The 17,529-nt window shown below is 38.2% G+C and overlaps 1 protein-coding gene and 1 non-coding gene across 2 annotated transcripts in view; both read right to left on the bottom strand.

Annotated features, from left to right (window-relative positions):
• The window catches only part of POLA1 (DNA polymerase alpha 1, catalytic subunit), a 186,044-nt gene that overhangs the window by 139,290 nt on the left and 29,225 nt on the right, over window positions 1-17,529 (bottom strand). Inside the window, 4 exon segments of the mRNA XM_030234270.2 lie at window positions 14,539-14,661; window positions 14,889-15,038; window positions 16,763-16,887; window positions 17,388-17,484. Coding sequence (XP_030090130.2) covers window positions 14,539-14,661; window positions 14,889-15,038; window positions 16,763-16,887; window positions 17,388-17,484 — 495 coding nt within the window.
• LOC115484891 (small Cajal body-specific RNA 24) lies at window positions 17,051-17,181 on the bottom strand. Its single transcript, XR_003945625.1, has one exon. It is a non-coding gene; the product is annotated as a small Cajal body-specific RNA 24 (non-coding RNA).

Genomic DNA, 17,529 nt, shown 5'->3' with positions numbered 1-17,529 from the left:
ATTGTCACGATGGCTGCTCGGTTATTCCCTTGAGGTAGACAGACTAAGTAGGAGGCTGTATCATTATTCAAGCAGATTCAGGGTTATTAGACACATGACACCAACAGTTTTAGTAGACTCAAACACAGAAACTTGGTTTCAAGGCTAAAATATCAAAATGAATCCACTCCTGAGGAGCCCTCTATGTTATCAAATAGGCACACTTAAGAGATACCTTTAAAATCATCACATCTACAGTGCAATGATTTAACAAAGAATTCTTTTTTTCCTCCTTACAGAAAAAAGTAAAACAAACAAAACAGCCACTTAGGTTTCTCTGTATCTTCACAGGTTGCACATAATTGAAGCTGCAGTGCCCTGTACTTCCACATTTGTAACCCCTTGCCTGAAGAGTGATAGTTTTGTGAAAGCCACAAGGATTGCTTTTTCTGCACTCTTCATGGTTTTTATTCTGGGGATCTACAATCTCCTAAAAGAGATAATTAAATGTCATAATTGTAAATACTAAAGAATAGAACAATAACAACAAAAAAAAATTCTAAAAAGTAGGTTTAACAACTTAGCTTAAAATACCCAAAATTACTTCCTATCTCCAGAACTATTCCTACAAAGCTGATCCTATGTCCATCAGTGTTTAAAGTCATTATAATATCTACACAAACTCAAGATTCTGACTTGTAAACTGATACTGCTCAGAGAGGGCAAAATCACTGCAGCTACAAAGAATCATCCACTGTAAACTTCCACAGATATTTTCAGCAGCCTACCATTCAAAGTAATTATCCACCTTTATCATTTAAAACACCATGACATCTTTAAAATTCACACAAGGCATGTCCATTCACAAACACACGCTCCTGCAAAACTTCTCAATCTCTACGTAAATAAGTGACAGAGAAAATTAGGGAGATGTAGCGGTTACCCTTTTTTATTTCTGGAAACAGCAGTTTCCTGGGATGGAATAAATACCTGACCTGCTGTGTGCAGTTGCTGAAAGATGGCCCTAAATAAAGATTTACATGCTGGCTGTAAAGAGGGGCTTAGAATAGTGTCAGAACTCAGATCGAGATACTTAAAATCTGAAGATTCAATGAACCTTCTCCTGAAGGCATTTTTGAGAGTAACCAACAAGAGATGCACATTTGCACTGCTCAGTCACAGTATTCCACAGTTTCACCATTGTAATTTTTCCTTTTTCCACTAAGGAAAGTCATCTGCATTTGCAATTAATTTCTGGTATAAAATCTACCATCTTAAATTTGTGCTTAGGAATTAAATAGTTATTAATTAACAATGTGTTATACTTACTAGGTAATATTAATCAGCTCAATTTATTATTTCTTCTATGAGATGCTTGTTGGCTGATATAAGCCATATTATACTACACCAGTGGCACAAAGTGCATCAACAAGTTAAAAGTGAAATTCCTATGGGGTCTAGAAATTCCGATTACTTTAAATTTCCCATTTTAACAAAAATACAACCTGTGTTCAAAAGAAGCAAAGTTTAATCAATGTGTATGCTAGGTATTCAGTCTATTCTAGGAAAATGAGAGATGACCTTCACTCCAGTAGCAACTGGCTTACACTGTCCAGCTATGCATACAAAGGCATTCTGTGTTTGCTTTGATGGCCTGCACATGCCAGGGGTTGATGTCATTTATAGACTGACATTGCTGTGTTCTCACACAAAAACTTTATTAGCATAACAGAAGATCTGAAAGTGTGCTATCCTACTTTGTAAATATCTTCCCCATCTGCTGCTGGGTGACATATGCAGATCTCCTTCCCCTGCCTATTTGCTAGAACACTGCAGAACTCCACGGGAAGGGTCTGGTCGCATCTGTCTTGGGAGCAAGGCTATTGTTTGTGAGATAATTACCCTGTCCTTGTTGACTTGCAGCAATAATTGAGAACAAAATCACCTAATAAGCCAAGTTACCTAGTAATATAGCACATTATAACAACAATGATTGCATATAAACTTTGAACCCCCTTTAGTGCCAATTAATTTCAAGAGCATTAGCACCAACGGTAAACTAATACGAAGCAGTTTAACTAATTAAAGCTTACTACGTAATAGGCTTGTAGCTCCAATTATCATTTTTCATGTTAGTCATCTGAAACTGTAATGATATGTACCAGCTGGAAAACATGTGCCTAGTCCCACAGCAACAGGTAAATGGAGCAGTTTTTGAAACTATGTCATGCACTTTCCTAGGAAAAGTGCTAACTAAGCCTTATCAACAGAGACAAACAGCAGATGGCAACAAATGTGCCAAGAGACATTTCATCCTCCAGGAAGAGTTCAACACAAGGCATCAGCAAAAAAGGAGCAGAGTTGGAAGCACAACCCCTACAGATCTTACCCAGCTGCTCTCTTCTGTAGAAAAAATAATGAAGAAAAAACACCCGAAACACAAAATCAAAAGCCAAACCTAGTTAGACAGTGACTGTCACCCTAACGTGAAGACTTCGTGTGTAACCCATCTACATTTCTTTCCCAGAAAGTCCAGTATCAGCTGCAGCTCAGCAAAGCACCTGAAGCCCTATTCCCCACAAGGAGCTTCCTTCTCAGCTTCCAGGGAACAAAAATTTGCTTAAATCCTGACATTGACTCTCAAGATTGGCTTTGAGAAGTCAATAAATTTTTGCTATTTTAATTCTGTATGTACAGAAGAGGACTAATTATCCAGTCTTTTCTAAACTCTTGCACACTTTTGGACTCAATGAATGGAATCACAAAGTTGCTTGTCCTTTAGTGTGATGCAGTATTTCTCTTGACCAGTTCTGAGCATCCAGTGTTTCCAGGTTATTTTTGTGACTTGAAGACCCATAGCTATCTTCTCTAGATCATTTTATTCTTGACAATTAACTTCTTGACACACTGACTGAACTAAGCACTGAGATAAAAGTAATTTTCATGTTTTCATGTTCACAAATTAACTTGCAGACACCGCAATTATCAGAGAAGCTGCCAGCATTTTTGGACAATTAATCTCTTTTTGAACTATCCCATCAACAATTCCACATCTCACTTTGTTGCATCCCTATTCCCAAGCAAGCACACACCAAGAAGCACATTCAATTATTGGTCTAGGAAGAAAACACGGAAAACGGGAAAGAGGAAAACAGAAATAAAATAACAAAAATAAAACCAACTACTTGCCATATAAGAAAATCTATCTGCAGCTCATGCTGCTTTTTTTTCTGAACATTAAGAACAGACAACTAAATATTTAAGGACCTACACCCATTTCATTTCAAAAGCAGTTAAAAGCAAAACATGGAAAAGAGGTTCTTCATTATGAGTACGCATATTGGCTCAGGTTTTCCCAAACTCCCTCTCTCCCAACAAGCTCAGAACCTAAGAGAGCATAAAGTCTTCCTTCCAGGGAACAAGTATAGCTGGTCTCTTTAGGGTGGATAACTGTAGTCCTAAAACAACTACTGGCCACGACACATATGCCAAAAATTAAAGACAAAACCCAACAAATCTATATTATGCAAAGCATTCAAAAAGTTGGTTGGGGTTTTTTTAAAGTTAAGAAACACTTACTGAGCCATAACAAACCCATTGACAATGTCTGCTTCCAACACTGCCTGTCCAAAAGAGATTAAATAATGAAAGGAGCATCTTGTGCATATAAAATTGCAAAATACCCCTTTATGCTGAAGAGCTATATAGCAAGTCTATGGTGATGTCTATGTACAACATAAACTATTAATAAACTATTATCCACAGTTCTTCTCAGAGAGAGGAGCTGACAGACAGTCACAGAACAGACTTTCCTCAAGTTAAGATGGAAAAGGCCAGGGACAAATACTAAGTCAGAACTGATACTTGATAATTGTGATAATCTACTGCCACACATGCCTGACGTGCTCTTCAAAGCAAAGAGGAGCTGCTTGGCTTAGCAGCGAGGCTATCCCCTATTATGCAGGCCAGCTGAGCCAAAAGCTATGCAGTACTGTATGGAATAACAGAAGGATCATTTCTGGAATAGTCACATAAATGCCACTTCATACTGCTTTACCATCAGATCTCCTCGGGAAGATCCATCTCTTTTTCCACGTTAAGAAAAAAAAAATCTAAAGGGGAGAAAAGTAAAGCAAGAGCTATGCAGGGGAAGGAAATAACTGACTTTAAATATGCTAACAGAATAAGCATCAGACAACAAAAATTTATTCCTAGAGTGAAAACTAATAAAAAGGAAATTGGGACAGCTGCACAGTCCAAAATTGGCACTGATTTTCAGAGAAGGAATAGGATCCCTCAAACTCTTACTAAATGGCTCAGGAATCCCTGGCAAACAATCAAACAGTTTCTTAAAAAAATTGCTGTAATTTAACACAGTATTTATAACAGAGCAAAGTGACACAAGCTTACACTCCAGGCTGAAAACTGAGACAGACAAACAAAAGCCACAGTTAATTAATCTTTCCTTGGTCACCATGTCAGACACCCATCCTTCTGAATAAAACCCAGACCTACATGCACTGCTCATATATGAAAGATGAGAAATTTCCGTAATTATTTTCCCTAAGTTCAAAATCTGCCTTCAAAATATGGGATGGCAAAAGGTCAGCACACTGAAGGAGGGTGGGAGGGAAGGTTATTTTTATTTGAATGAAATAAAAAAAAAAGCGTTTATCTTCCACAGAAGCCTAAGAGCAATCAAATAATTACAAATGCCACTAGATCCCTATAAAATGCAACTATCTCTGGGCCACAGAAGGAACTACTTTCATTAGGAAATTATGAGAAAGTAGAAGGAAAGCATCTGCCCTGTACCCCTTCAGGCCTCAATTCCAAATATTCTAAGATCAGCTGAAGAGCTAGCATGCAAATTGGGAGGAAAATTTCATGTGTGTCAGCTTTTCCTTCTTTTCCTTAATTTTTTTTTTTTTAGAATCAGTGGGAAGTTTCTCACTGTAGGAGTATCATAGCTAATTCAATTTATACATATACATATGTTAGCATAATACACTTTTTAAAAGTGGCAGCTTTCATAATCTATCATTGATTCAGCAAGACATTTTTATTCCAGGATGAAGTGTTTCAGTTCCCCAAATTCAGCCCAATCTTGTTACAAGTCAGAAGTATTGTTCTGTGATTTACATAAAAGCATTTCCACTGAACTAAGCAGCAACTGACAGATCGGGTAAATGGGTTCCAGATAACATTTAAATAGCTGTGCTAATTACACCACACAGAGCTAGGAACATGATCCCTTACTCAAATCCTCAGAGTAACCATCCAGAACACTGAAGAGAGGAGAAAAAAAAACCCTAATAGTGCAAGTCATAAGACAGCATGTAAAGGAATTAAAAAAACCCAAACATTCTGCATAAAGGACGTAATCTCAACTAATTAGATGCCATAATGATCTCCTCACAATCTGTTAGAAGAGACTAGTAGTTAATAACTTCACAGATTTCCTCCAATCCTTTCACCAGGAAGGAACAGCAGTTTCTAAGTCATTACTGCTCTGTCATCCTGGACCGCTGCCAAGAATGTAGAACTTTGGGACACCTGTCAATGAACACATTTTACTGAAGGCAGGCTCGTCTTCCAAGTCTATTAAAAATTAGTGATCACAAAAAGCAGTAAAATCAAAACTCTGCAAAATTAAAATTAGTAGTGACTTCTTGAAGGACAACAGCCTTCAACAACAACAAAAATCACCAAGAGGTGAAACTGAAGTGTGTGTGCTGAAGTAACTATGTACACACTTTGCTAACAAATGATGTAACAGACTTTTTCCACCCCTACCATCTGCGGCACACAGTCGCACCTACAAAAATGACTGGTGACCTGATGGACAATTGTGTGCAAGAGTCAGATCTGAAGCTTTTCTCTAATCAAAGCTTTCTGCAGGGGTTCTCAGTCTAAGTACAGGCTTCTCATTGATTTTCCTTTATCCCCAGGATGAACTACTTCTAACTCGAAGTTGAAAAATATGAAGATATGCATTGAACCAAAAAGCCCAGGTACCATACATATTAAACCATCAAGGCAGAGGTGCAATTACAATTTAAAGAAACCAAAAGATTTCTGAGCAAATACAAAAATGGTATTTACCTAAGTTCAAAGATGATAGTGAGTTCTGAGGGAGATGAGGAGGAAATGGAAGAAATGAAGGCAGACACATAAAAACCAAAACATCAGCTGTCATTGACTTAAATCTGGTTTGTCTAAAAATCAAAGGGTATCACAAAGGAAGTTCTAGAGTCAACAAGTAAAATTCCAACCAGGACAAAACGAACCAGGAGGCTGCATGCACTCCAGCACAGGACTAAGACATTCCTAAGCTTTTATGTCATTCTTCCACCTACTGATTCCAAATTCCAGCACAAAGCTTGCGACAGTTTAATATTCCTGAAAAAATTAACAACATCAAGGAAGAAAACTGAAGTTCACACTGGAAACTTTTTTTGCACTGAAATCACAGAATACAGGAAAGAAATTTTTAGTGTGCAAAGTGTATTGTTCTGTGTGCACTGCTGTTTTATTAGGTATTGTCTAATAAAACAGCAGTGCACACAGAACAAGTCATAAGGGCAAAGCAGCCCAAGTATAGAGCCCTTACTTTAGGATAGCTACCCTTCTTCCTGGCAACTGCTCAGCAGTTTCACTTTCCTTGGATTAAAAAAAAAAAAAAAAAAGTGTTTGTACCTCAAGGTCTCCTCTATGCTTACCCAGTCATTTCAGGAAATATCACCCTGAATTTCATTAAAGCAGATTATTACACTGTCCTACTTTTCTGGTAACTTCCAGTAGTTCAAATATGGGAATTTCTGCTCTGTTTCATGAACTAGGCAAGGCAAATAATATGAAAGAAAGCATTAACGCTTTTTTCTTTTTTTTTTTCTTTTTTTTTTTTTTTTTTTTTTAAACCACAGCTTATCATTCATCAGAATCCAAACTTTTAAAGTTTCTCTGGTCTCATGTAACTACCAAGACTAGCACAAGATCAGAGAAATGACTGTCAGGTGGTAAATCTTGCAATAAGATTCAAATGATGTCCCATCATTCCATATTTTTGATGAACACTGCTGGATAAACTCTTGCTCTTTCTAAAGGCTGCCAGTTAAAACATATGAAAACAAAGAAGGATTAACAGGAACGGTAAAGGGAAATTGGTATTTTAATTTTTTTTTTTTAACTATTCCAGGTGCTGAAATAGGATTTTAAGGAGCAAAGATTCCTAGTGGTTGAAATTATCAAAACAAGTATCAAATTGCAAAGCAGATATCAATATATACAATTTAATCATTTTCTCTGAAACCTTACATGTATTTGATAAAGGCATAGTCTGAAGCTAAAGACAACACAACCCAAACATCTCCTGCATTACATCATGTATAACTGCTGCAAGGAAAGCCAACAGAGAGTAAGCATAATGCTAGTGTCTCTCAATCACTGATCAAGCTCTGAAATTTGGGGGATTTATTTCATCCAGCTTTCACACCGCTCTCTGCTACAAAGGGAGTCAAAACAAATTACCTTAGGCTGTATGCCTGACTTACAACCTTCCTTGCTAATGCTGAGATCAGGTATGCCCCAGCTTGTTAAACTACACCTATTTCTCCAGAGTCCCTTGCTCCAACCAGAATTGCTGATGCTGCCCACCAAGACCTCCCATATCCTTACAAGGTATTGCACCTGCAGCAGTAGAAACAGTCCATCTTTCACAGATAAATAAAGGTCTTAACCAACTCTTTTATCTGTCTCATAAGTATATTTCGGTGCTGAAAATAGCATAAGCTGTTCATGCTTATCTTCTAAATTAAGCCAATGAATATGGGCACAGGCCAATAGAAAGGACATAACATGTAACAGACTACACCACCTAATTTATACAGCAAAACCTGCATTTGAAGTACTCAAACATTATCTTTTTAGCCCTGAAACCAAAACAGCATGGTAAGAACAAGTATCACTGCTAACATATCTTCATTCTTCCAGTTTTCTTCCCTTCAAATGATGAGTTTCATCTGTTGGATCTTGCTGACCTTGATGATAAATCTCAATGAGAATTACAGGAACTTCTAAACTGACGGTTATAAAGCGACTTTGGTTTGAAGGGATCTCTGGACATTGTTTAACCCAACCTCTGGCCCCAGACAGGGCTAGACCTGCCTGGTGCAAGGCCCTGCATCTCTGGCTTCTTTTAGACATTCCCCTTTAGGTTGTTGAAGATCACAGTTAATTCCATCCTCAAAAATTTTATGCAGAGTGAGGGAACCCAGCTTTCAGCCTCTTCCTAAATGTCAAAGTAGGATCATCACCATCCTGAAACCACTACCTGAAAAGAACAGACCTAGTAGGCTCAAATGAGTATTTATCCAAGAGGAAAAAAAAAAAAACCAGATCATTTCATTGTGGATGGAACTAAACACTTCTAATAGAAATTGTGGTGAAAAAAGTCAGCTATCGCACAGTGGGCAAGATTCCCAGGAAATAAATATATGAACATTTTTGATAATGAGATCAAGGTGTCATATCTTTGAAGGACAGTATGAATATTTATTTAAGTCTCGTGGGAGACAGACACTTCAGTTAGACTGGTTTTTTATCTTCTTAGGAATAGTGCTTGAAAATGAAAATTATTTTTAACTCCTGTTTGAAGTACCTTTTATTTCAAAAACTTTATTGCCATCTAGGTATCCAAGCCCAGGGCTTCTAGAATAAGCCAACATTCAATTTAAGATGAAGATGTGACACAAATGAGTGAGGCAACAAGATACTAAAGAACATCTTCTGCAGAAGTCTCAAAACCCCAAGTATTTTTGGACAAGCTACTAATGAACTAAGAAAATGCATACTGCAAAGACATGCAGTGCTATCAAATATACAGGCTGGAGAAAAACATTAAAGCAGCAGTTAGCATTTGTATTCTTCTAACCTTAACAAGAGGGTTTGGAAAACAAATGTGCTTGAAGACAGACCCAAGGCAGTTTACCAGTGGTGGTGTGATGCTGCTCAAGCTCTCAACCTTCACGGTGAAGCACCTGTGCTCCCATGTCTCCCTTTTAATAAGGCATCTCTACAAGAGAACTATGCAGGATCTCCTTTAATCTCCACAATACCCTAGACAGGTTTAAAGAATTTCTTTAGTAATTCTGAAGCTGAAGCATGGCAGACTTTGGAGGGTGCAGGGTTCAGGGTTCCCTAATACTTTACTGAACACTTGAGAGTCTTTCCTGTTACCACTGGATAGGGTGAGACATTTCTACCTCCCCTGATCTTGAGGTGTCAGCTCTCAACCCAAAACATACAGTTTTTAAATGGGGACATACTGCTACAGCTCAGATACAGAGAATGTTCCAGAGACCTTGCTCTTCCCAGAGTACTGTGATTCTCAGTTTTACCACAATTCTGGGTGACAAAATCTTGTTGTTACCTGGTCAGCCAGGTTAAGATACGACACGAGGAAAAATCTGTCTTTTGCCGGGATGGAAAAAAAATACAAGATAGGAAACCATAAGAAAAAAATTAGAAGTACTAAAGAAAGAAAACAACAACTAAAGAAAACCTCCATGTGTGATCATATTAACAGTAAGCCCACAGTTTCACAGTCAGGAATGAGCTGAAAAATGGCTGGTTATACCTGACCCCTAACATCTCGCACTGGGCCTGCCCCCACTTCCCAACCTCCTCCTTTCCACCAGCTCTCAGAGCACACAGTGAGGCACTGAGCCATTGATCCAACTGAAATCAATTTGGTTTTCCTCTGGAGTTAGTTTCCAACTCAGATCACTAGGCTGATCCAACTCACCATGGGGCCATGCAATTGCTCTAACCCATTCACAGGAATCAGCAGTCAGGAAGTGAGAGGCACCACACCTCTTGTAATAGCACAATCTTAAAATAAGCTGTTAAAAAAAAAAAAGAGGTGTCTCTATTCATCTGACTTGCTGTACAATCAATCTGAATCTGATCAATCATCCCAAACATTTCCTAGTGAATACCCATTAAATAAAACCTTTCTGTCCAGAGGGGGAAAAAAATACCAACATGTCAAACAAAATAAAATATTTTTTTTTTCTTTCTCACTAATTGCCTCCTCACTCAAAATATTCTGGCCATTCTTCTTAATTGAAATATTTTGTTTCCTCTCCTTGGAGATGCTAAATCCTGTATTAGACCAGATGTCATCTCTTGCACTTAACTATCAATAACATTTCAACAAATGTAAAGATGGTGAATAATTTTTCTACTACTTGGTACCCAGTTCACAGTTCCAGACTGTATGCAGCCTCTCCTTGTCTACTCTACCTCATTTTGGATATCAGCATGCAGAGTAACATACGTAGCTTTTTCACAGGCTCACAGTTGCACAAACAGTAATAAATTTAACAACAGTAGCAAATTATTTAACCCCAGCAGTTCCCATTTTGGGGCAATGCAGCAATTTAGCACTATTTCTCCCATGATTTTGGGTCGCCATTTTCCTATTTAAAAGCAATTAGAAACTCTTTGCCTCGCCTTTCGCCATCAAGTTCCATGTCTTCCAAAACTGTTATATTGATGTTGCAATCCCTGTTTAAATATGGATGGCATGCTTGGAACAAGACACGAAGAGGCTCCTTTCTCTCTTTTAGCAATTACTTTCTCCCACAGTACAACATGGAAGAAACCAGGAGTCTGTCAATTGCCCCATTCACGTGACAACCCTTGCAGACTGTATAACCAATGCTTTAGAGGCAATCAAGAGAAAGCAGCTGATGATCATTTTCCCTGGATGAACAAGACTTTAGAAAAAAAAGAAATGCCTGGATTTCTTTACAGATCATAATTACAGTAGACGGCCATTAACCTGCTTACCTACCCTTAATTTTTTTTTAAATGAGCTCATCTTTCTCCACTTCATTTTTCTCCTCCCTCATCCATTCTTCTCCCAGACTGGAGCAATAACATGCTTTTATTCTTTCCTTTTGACTGCCAGGGCCTTAAACTAATTATTAATTGAGAATGTATCTAAAGGATCTGAATGAGAAAGTTGGAATTAACCCAATTGCCTCTTTCCCCCTTTTATTTCGCATATTTGAACACTAGGTCTACCTGTCAGCACAGCTGAAAACAGCAAACGTGTTGTTTTCCTATCAAAGGCAAGTCTGCTTGGGCAAAAATATGCAACAGCAAAAAACAACACGGAAAAAAAAGCAAGTACCTGGAAAAGGCCTCAGCATTGAGTGAAAGCCATTAGCAAGCAAGCTGTCTACAGTTAAATTCTCTCAACAACTTTGCTGTTCTGTAGGAGAACCCTGCAGCAAGCGGCATCCTGCATTTAGGAAACCAGACAACTGACACTTCATCAAAAGGCTTGTCCTTTAGAGAGGCTGGAACGGCATGACCCGACAGTGCCTGCTGGTGCAGAGCTGGCTGCTTGTACAGCTCCAACTCATCTTGTTTCCAGTTGTTAAATTACATTAAAGGACAGCTAAAAATATATTAAATATTTTCCTATTACTTTTCCATGCGAGCAACTGCTATAGTTACAACAAGAGTAATGTCCAGGCAAAGGCTTAGTAGCATGGGGGGTGGAGGGGAAAGTCCAGGAATCCCTCTAACAAATTCCTGATCAAAGGTTTGCAAATGTAGAATTTTTAATTTTTTTTTTTTTAATTTTGCTGAACCTGAGGCATTTCTCACAGTCAAAAAAAGAAAAATATTTACATTTGCCAAAATGGTCAAACAGATCTGAGCTACAGTTTTAACTCACTTCCACTGCAAATTTTTGCAGTTTTTTTCTTCCAAAACACGTCAGAATTTAGCAGTCTACCTGTGACACCTAAATTCTGACAAACTCACATCGGTATGCCCCTGTTAATGATTACCCACAAATGAAAAACAAGGAAGACCCGATCGCAAAAGCCGATAATCAAGGTTTAAACACTTTGACAGAAATGAGTGTTAATTGACAAAGGATCTCCAGGTCTCTATCGCCATCTAGCGAAGCCTGCCCGCCGTTATCACACTGTCCCCTTCAAGGCTCTCCTGGAACACAGACAGGTTAAACTCTGCTGGACCCAGCCTGCCCCTGCCCAGGGATGTAAGGCTTTGTTACACTTCTATTCCCTCCCTGAAGGAAAGTAAAAATCAAGCACTGGCCCATATCTCTCTACAGCTGACCAAAGAGAACTGAGCTTTTATGGATTACACTGTCATAGAATTACAGAATACTTTGGGTTGGAAGGGACCCCAAGGATCATCTACTTCTATGATGTGGCTTTTTAAAATTACTTTTCTACGCCATATTTAATACTTCTGCCACCAAAATGAAGTGAACATGCCAAGTTCTACTAATATAGTTCAGAAGTTGACCAATACAGTCCCACAAGTTTTTATAACAGCAATGTGCAATTACAAGTATTTTTAGTCCCCATAAGCTCTCCCATGGCAGCTCCACTGCTTTTACTGCACCAGCATCTCCGAACCACAAAGAGAAGTTAAGAGTCCAGGAGAGGCATACTCAGCACTTGGCATCAGGTGCTTGAATCTTCCCACAGCCTCAGTGGAAAGGTTGTCAGTCACACAGTTGAAAAGCATCCATTTACAGGACTCATCAAAACTCATTCTCAGCTACATTAAAACTTGATGCTAGGATGAGCTTTAACAACTCCAACATGAAATACATATTTCCCACTTTCAATTATTCTGCTAAGACTTACGATTGAACTGTAATTGTGTTAGTGCAAATATTAAGTTCAGTTTTCATCCCACACAATATTTTTCCCACTTAGACTTCTACAAGCCTACCTGCATTTACTCAGGTGCCCTTGACAACAGTATAAAAAAAGGCATTAATTGCAGATCAGAAAAGGCTATTTAAATTTAGACTATAAATTTTCCATAACAGTTACTTTTTAATTAACCTTTTCTCACAGAGAACCCAACCTCCAGATACTTAACATTTACTTCTTTTATATTAGAACTGAGAGGTAAGAGGAAACCTAGGAATATAAAGGCTAATATAAAAATTTTAAGTAATGATTTTCCAGATCAGATATATCAACTTAAAACAAACAAACAAAAAGAACCCATTAAAACCAGAAAACTAAGGTGTCCTCGAGTCACCTTTTGTGGCAAAAACTCAAAAGGGTGCAAAGGCTTGGCAGAATTTAGGAGGTAAGAAATCTTTTCCAACCAAAGATCAAATATGTAAGAGAAACCATCTCTAATTACTTCCTAGCACATTCTGTAGCACCTATTTAGGCTTTCCCCATTTCACCATTACTCTGGAACATAAAGCAGAAACACCCGAATCTCACATATTTATCTCATGGCTGATACCTTACAGACAAACCTGAATAAATTCGCTGTGCAAACAAGTATTTCCCCATCTTAAGAGAGGGCAAAGTATCCACAGAATACCACGTTTGTGGCAGGTGGTCCATATCACACATGAAGATCATTACAAAAAAAACCAAACAAAAAAGTAGTAAATTCGTCACTTTTAAAGGCTGCTTTGCGTGCCAGCCTCATAGCAACATGAGGTTGAATCTTCCATTAACAAGCACAAGATCTTATTAAAGGCAAGTTCTGAATTCACATGGCTGCATGGCACATTCGCAGTTACCAAACTTGGAAATTACTTCTGAGTTAAACAGATGTGTAAGGTTAAACATAACTGCTTACATAAATTGGGAAGACAACAAACGTGGGGTTCTCTCAAGAGAATTGTTTAGATAGGAAGATAATTAAAAACAAAGATGTGTCACTGGAAATAAAACACCCCAATGCAATTGAGCTGCGAATTGTGATGTGGGTGTGCCCTCACATCACAGGGAGGATGAGCCTGTCAGCAGGGATGTGACCTCATCCATCTCCCAGATCAACCAGCCATCCTGACACAACTGTTCCTGGCACCTTTGCAGACTCCTGCTTGGTATTCTCTTTTATAAGGAACTAATATCAAAAATCATTATGTTTTAAGACAACAATTGTATATCAGTGGTATGTTTTGGATCATTAAAGATTATTTTTCTCACAGGGACAAAACTGATGTCATCTGCATTGAGCCACCATCCTAACCAACAGCAAGAGTAGTTAGTCAAGCGCAACTCTTACAATAAAATATGAGGCTAATGAGAAACTTTAAGGAACAAAGAGTTTCCAAAAATAAGCCCTGATACATAATCCATTGGCTCCATGATTAATTTGCCCTATCACAAACTTTAAGGTTTCAGGAAGTCATATCAGGCACAGGACAGTCTTGCTACAAGCAAGCTCATCCAAAGCTGAAGTATACCACCAAATCAAAGACCAACCCATCAAGCAGAACTAGAAATTAATGGAAAAATAATTGAATTTCATTCATTGTAAATGAAATCAGCCTTGATTTTTTTTTTTTGTTGTCACCACAATCTGGCCCATTGAAACCAAATAGTTTCACAAGAAAGGTAAACTTCAGAGTTCTGAAATCAAAAGCAGGTTCAAGAACAAAACCATTCTTGTATTCAATGAAAAAAAGAAGGTGGCTTAAATTCAGCCTTTTGACATGTGTGTATAACTTGTTTAATGACTTACCTCTCTCCCTTTATGTGTCACCAAAGCAGCCAAAGGCTTGGCATAGAATCTGCTGTAGGAAAATCCCAGGCAGCCATACATGCTGTTAGCAGTGAGTTTCAAAGCTTTCTGTCTGATATCATACTGAAAAGAAACACAACCAGAAAAATGATCCAACCACAGCCATCAGGGAGCAGAACTTAATGCTCACAATTACATTCACAGCTTTTTTATACAGTCTGCAGCAGTGATGGGCTACAAATAAAGCACATTACAATCACTGCTCACTACTAATCATCTCTATTCTACGAGGCTGATCAGGGCACTTAAGGGGAGAGGGGGAAAAATCAACGGAGTCCTATAAAACACACCTGTAAATAGAGGTCAGGATTTAAATCTGGCTGTTTCATTAACTGCTTAACTTGGCGTCTTCTCTCCACCAGTTTCCTGATTTCTTTAGGCAAAATTCCCATTTCCAGAGATGGATCTGGAAGCTCTGGAATTTCTTCCTCTTCTTCGACCTGTGAAATGATCACTGCTGCTTATTATTTTATTGCATGAAGATTAGATTTTAATGCATTAAAAGTGAAAAGCCTGGTGGGGAAAAAAAACCCAAAACTCTACAGCTTGTTCCAATTCCTGCAGAGTGTCCAAAGCACAGTTTAGAACAAGCATGAGAGGTTTTTTTGCAGTGTTTATCTGTATTACTTTGCCCCTGCTGGGGGATAGGGCCTGTTTCACTCTTGGAGAAACACAAAGAAGGCATGGACCAGTAGCAGGAAGGTTTTTTTTTTTTTTAATATCAGAATGTGTGTTATTTATTTATATATATACATAAATCCAGATAAATAACACACACACATTCTCATTCTTAGGTATATATAGATAAATACAAAAATATAAAGAGAAGTACACACACAGCAATTCTTTCTGTGCTGAAAAATACATCCATGTTTTATCATCATGTAAGTACTTTCGGTGTTCAGACCTGTCAAAAGGAGCAGGTGCTCTGTGGAACTGATACTTTGACTAATACAACTGACAAAAGTATAACAAAAACTCCACCCCAAGCAACTCTTGATTACAGCAAAACAACGTAGCAGAAAGGACACCTTCTTAGCATGACTGAAGAAAGGGCAAAAATGCAAAGGTATTTCAAGCACAATGAAAGAGACAGAAAGGGCAATAAAGACATAGTGAGGTTGGCAAGTTTAGTAAAGCAGTCTGAGGAGAACTGTGTCAAGAAATTACACCAAAGCCTGATTAAACATTATACAGCGAGAGAAATCAAAATTAGCTGCTTCAGGATGAAGCACACTTCAGAAAGCAGGGAAAATCCAAAGACAACTTGAAGGAACTTACTGACAGAACTCCACATACTTGTCTCCTCATTTCTGCCACTGTGTTCATATTTCAGTTGCTACAGGACTAACTAATTCCAACCTGTGAGCTGATGCCAGTTAAAAATAAAAGCCTCTGCTTTAACCTTTAGACCTGACCAGCTTGATGCTTCAGTTTACAACACAGCTCCACCAACAAGTGTTTCAGCACAGCTGAGGAAATGAGAATCTCCAGACATGGATAAGCCAGAGCCAACACAGCTGCTTATAGAACAGTACATCTAACTGTATCTTCAGGAGGTTTTTCAGTTGTGTTTAAGGTAGTTTGAACACCAAGAGTTTTTGTGAAGCTGGTGCCACAGCTCACACAGTCACAACATCACCCTCCCAAGTCATACACATAGTTTTCCTGATGTCTAATAAGGCTTGAGCTCATAATCATGTTCTTTCCTGTAGAAAGCATGAGAAAGCTTTTACCTACCTCCATCAGGTATATCTGCATAAATATACAAATAGCAACTTAACTTCAGGAAGCCTCTGTCAAGGTAGGATGAAACTAGTAAAAGGGCTCAGAAATTGCTAGGGTGGATGTGTGGCTGAAAAAGGTCATAGAGCCTCAGTAAAAATCTTGTTTTGGGGGATACTAAGAATAGATGGGAAAAACTTACCAAGATTCTGTAAGAGTATTACAGAAAGGAAGGTGACAGACACAAAATATTCAAAGAAGTCTCAACCCACAAATTAACACATACATCTTTAAACAAGAATCATTTTTTATGTGTGAAAGGGGACAAAAAAAGAAAAAAAGAAAAAAGAAAAAGAACAGTTTCTTAAGGAGCTGATTCACAGAGAGCACTCTGAAGTTAAAACAGTGTAATTTAAGGCACAAGTTAAAGCACTCAAACCTCTGCCCTTTTCTGTGCTTCTGACGACAGTCGCTGCACTGTGGTGAAGCAGATGTTGAACTCCTGAATAATCGATGGGTACAAGCTGTTGAAGTCGAGAAGCAAAATAAACTTGTCATAAAAACCTAAAACAGAGTTTAAAACAAAAGTCATAATTACTCACGTCTCCCAAAGGACTTCATACTACTTCACAATTAATATTTAAGTGACAGTAATACATTGTTCTACATTTCCATCATCTAAATCCCTTCAAGCAGCTGTTGAGATGCACCACTGCCCTTTACAGAGAGCTGTCAGAAGTGGAACGATCCAACCCCATTAACTCACCAGAGTTGAACAGATACCTTCTGTGTTACTATAGGACACTTGTACAGTTTTCCCCACACAGAGGAGAAACTGAAAGAAAACTTAAGTGTCCATGAGACAATCATACCTAAATATACAGTCCCAATCCCTCAAAAGAATCAATTCCACACTCAACGTTGGGAACTTTATGTAAGAAGATTCCCCTCACAACCACAACACCAAATTCCCACAGCCACAGATTCCCCACTGCAATCTCTCTGTATTAATGTAACCTACCTGTCTCTAACTTCATTGAAGAAAGAAAATTGCCACATCTTACCGACTTTGGGTTCCAAGACTAAGCCCCCAGCATATGCTGCTTTCTTTTTCCCTATCTTTGATTTATTCTGATCTTCAAAATCTTCATCTTCATCCACCTACATATGGCATTTAAAAAAGTCATTATCTAGTCTCTAAGATTA

This window comes from Serinus canaria, chromosome 1 (genome assembly GCF_022539315.1).
Source record: "Serinus canaria isolate serCan28SL12 chromosome 1, serCan2020, whole genome shotgun sequence".
Taxonomy (NCBI): domain Eukaryota; kingdom Metazoa; phylum Chordata; class Aves; order Passeriformes; family Fringillidae; genus Serinus; species Serinus canaria.
Note: the sequence above shows the minus strand (reverse complement) of the source record. Positions and strands in the feature narration are given on the sequence as shown.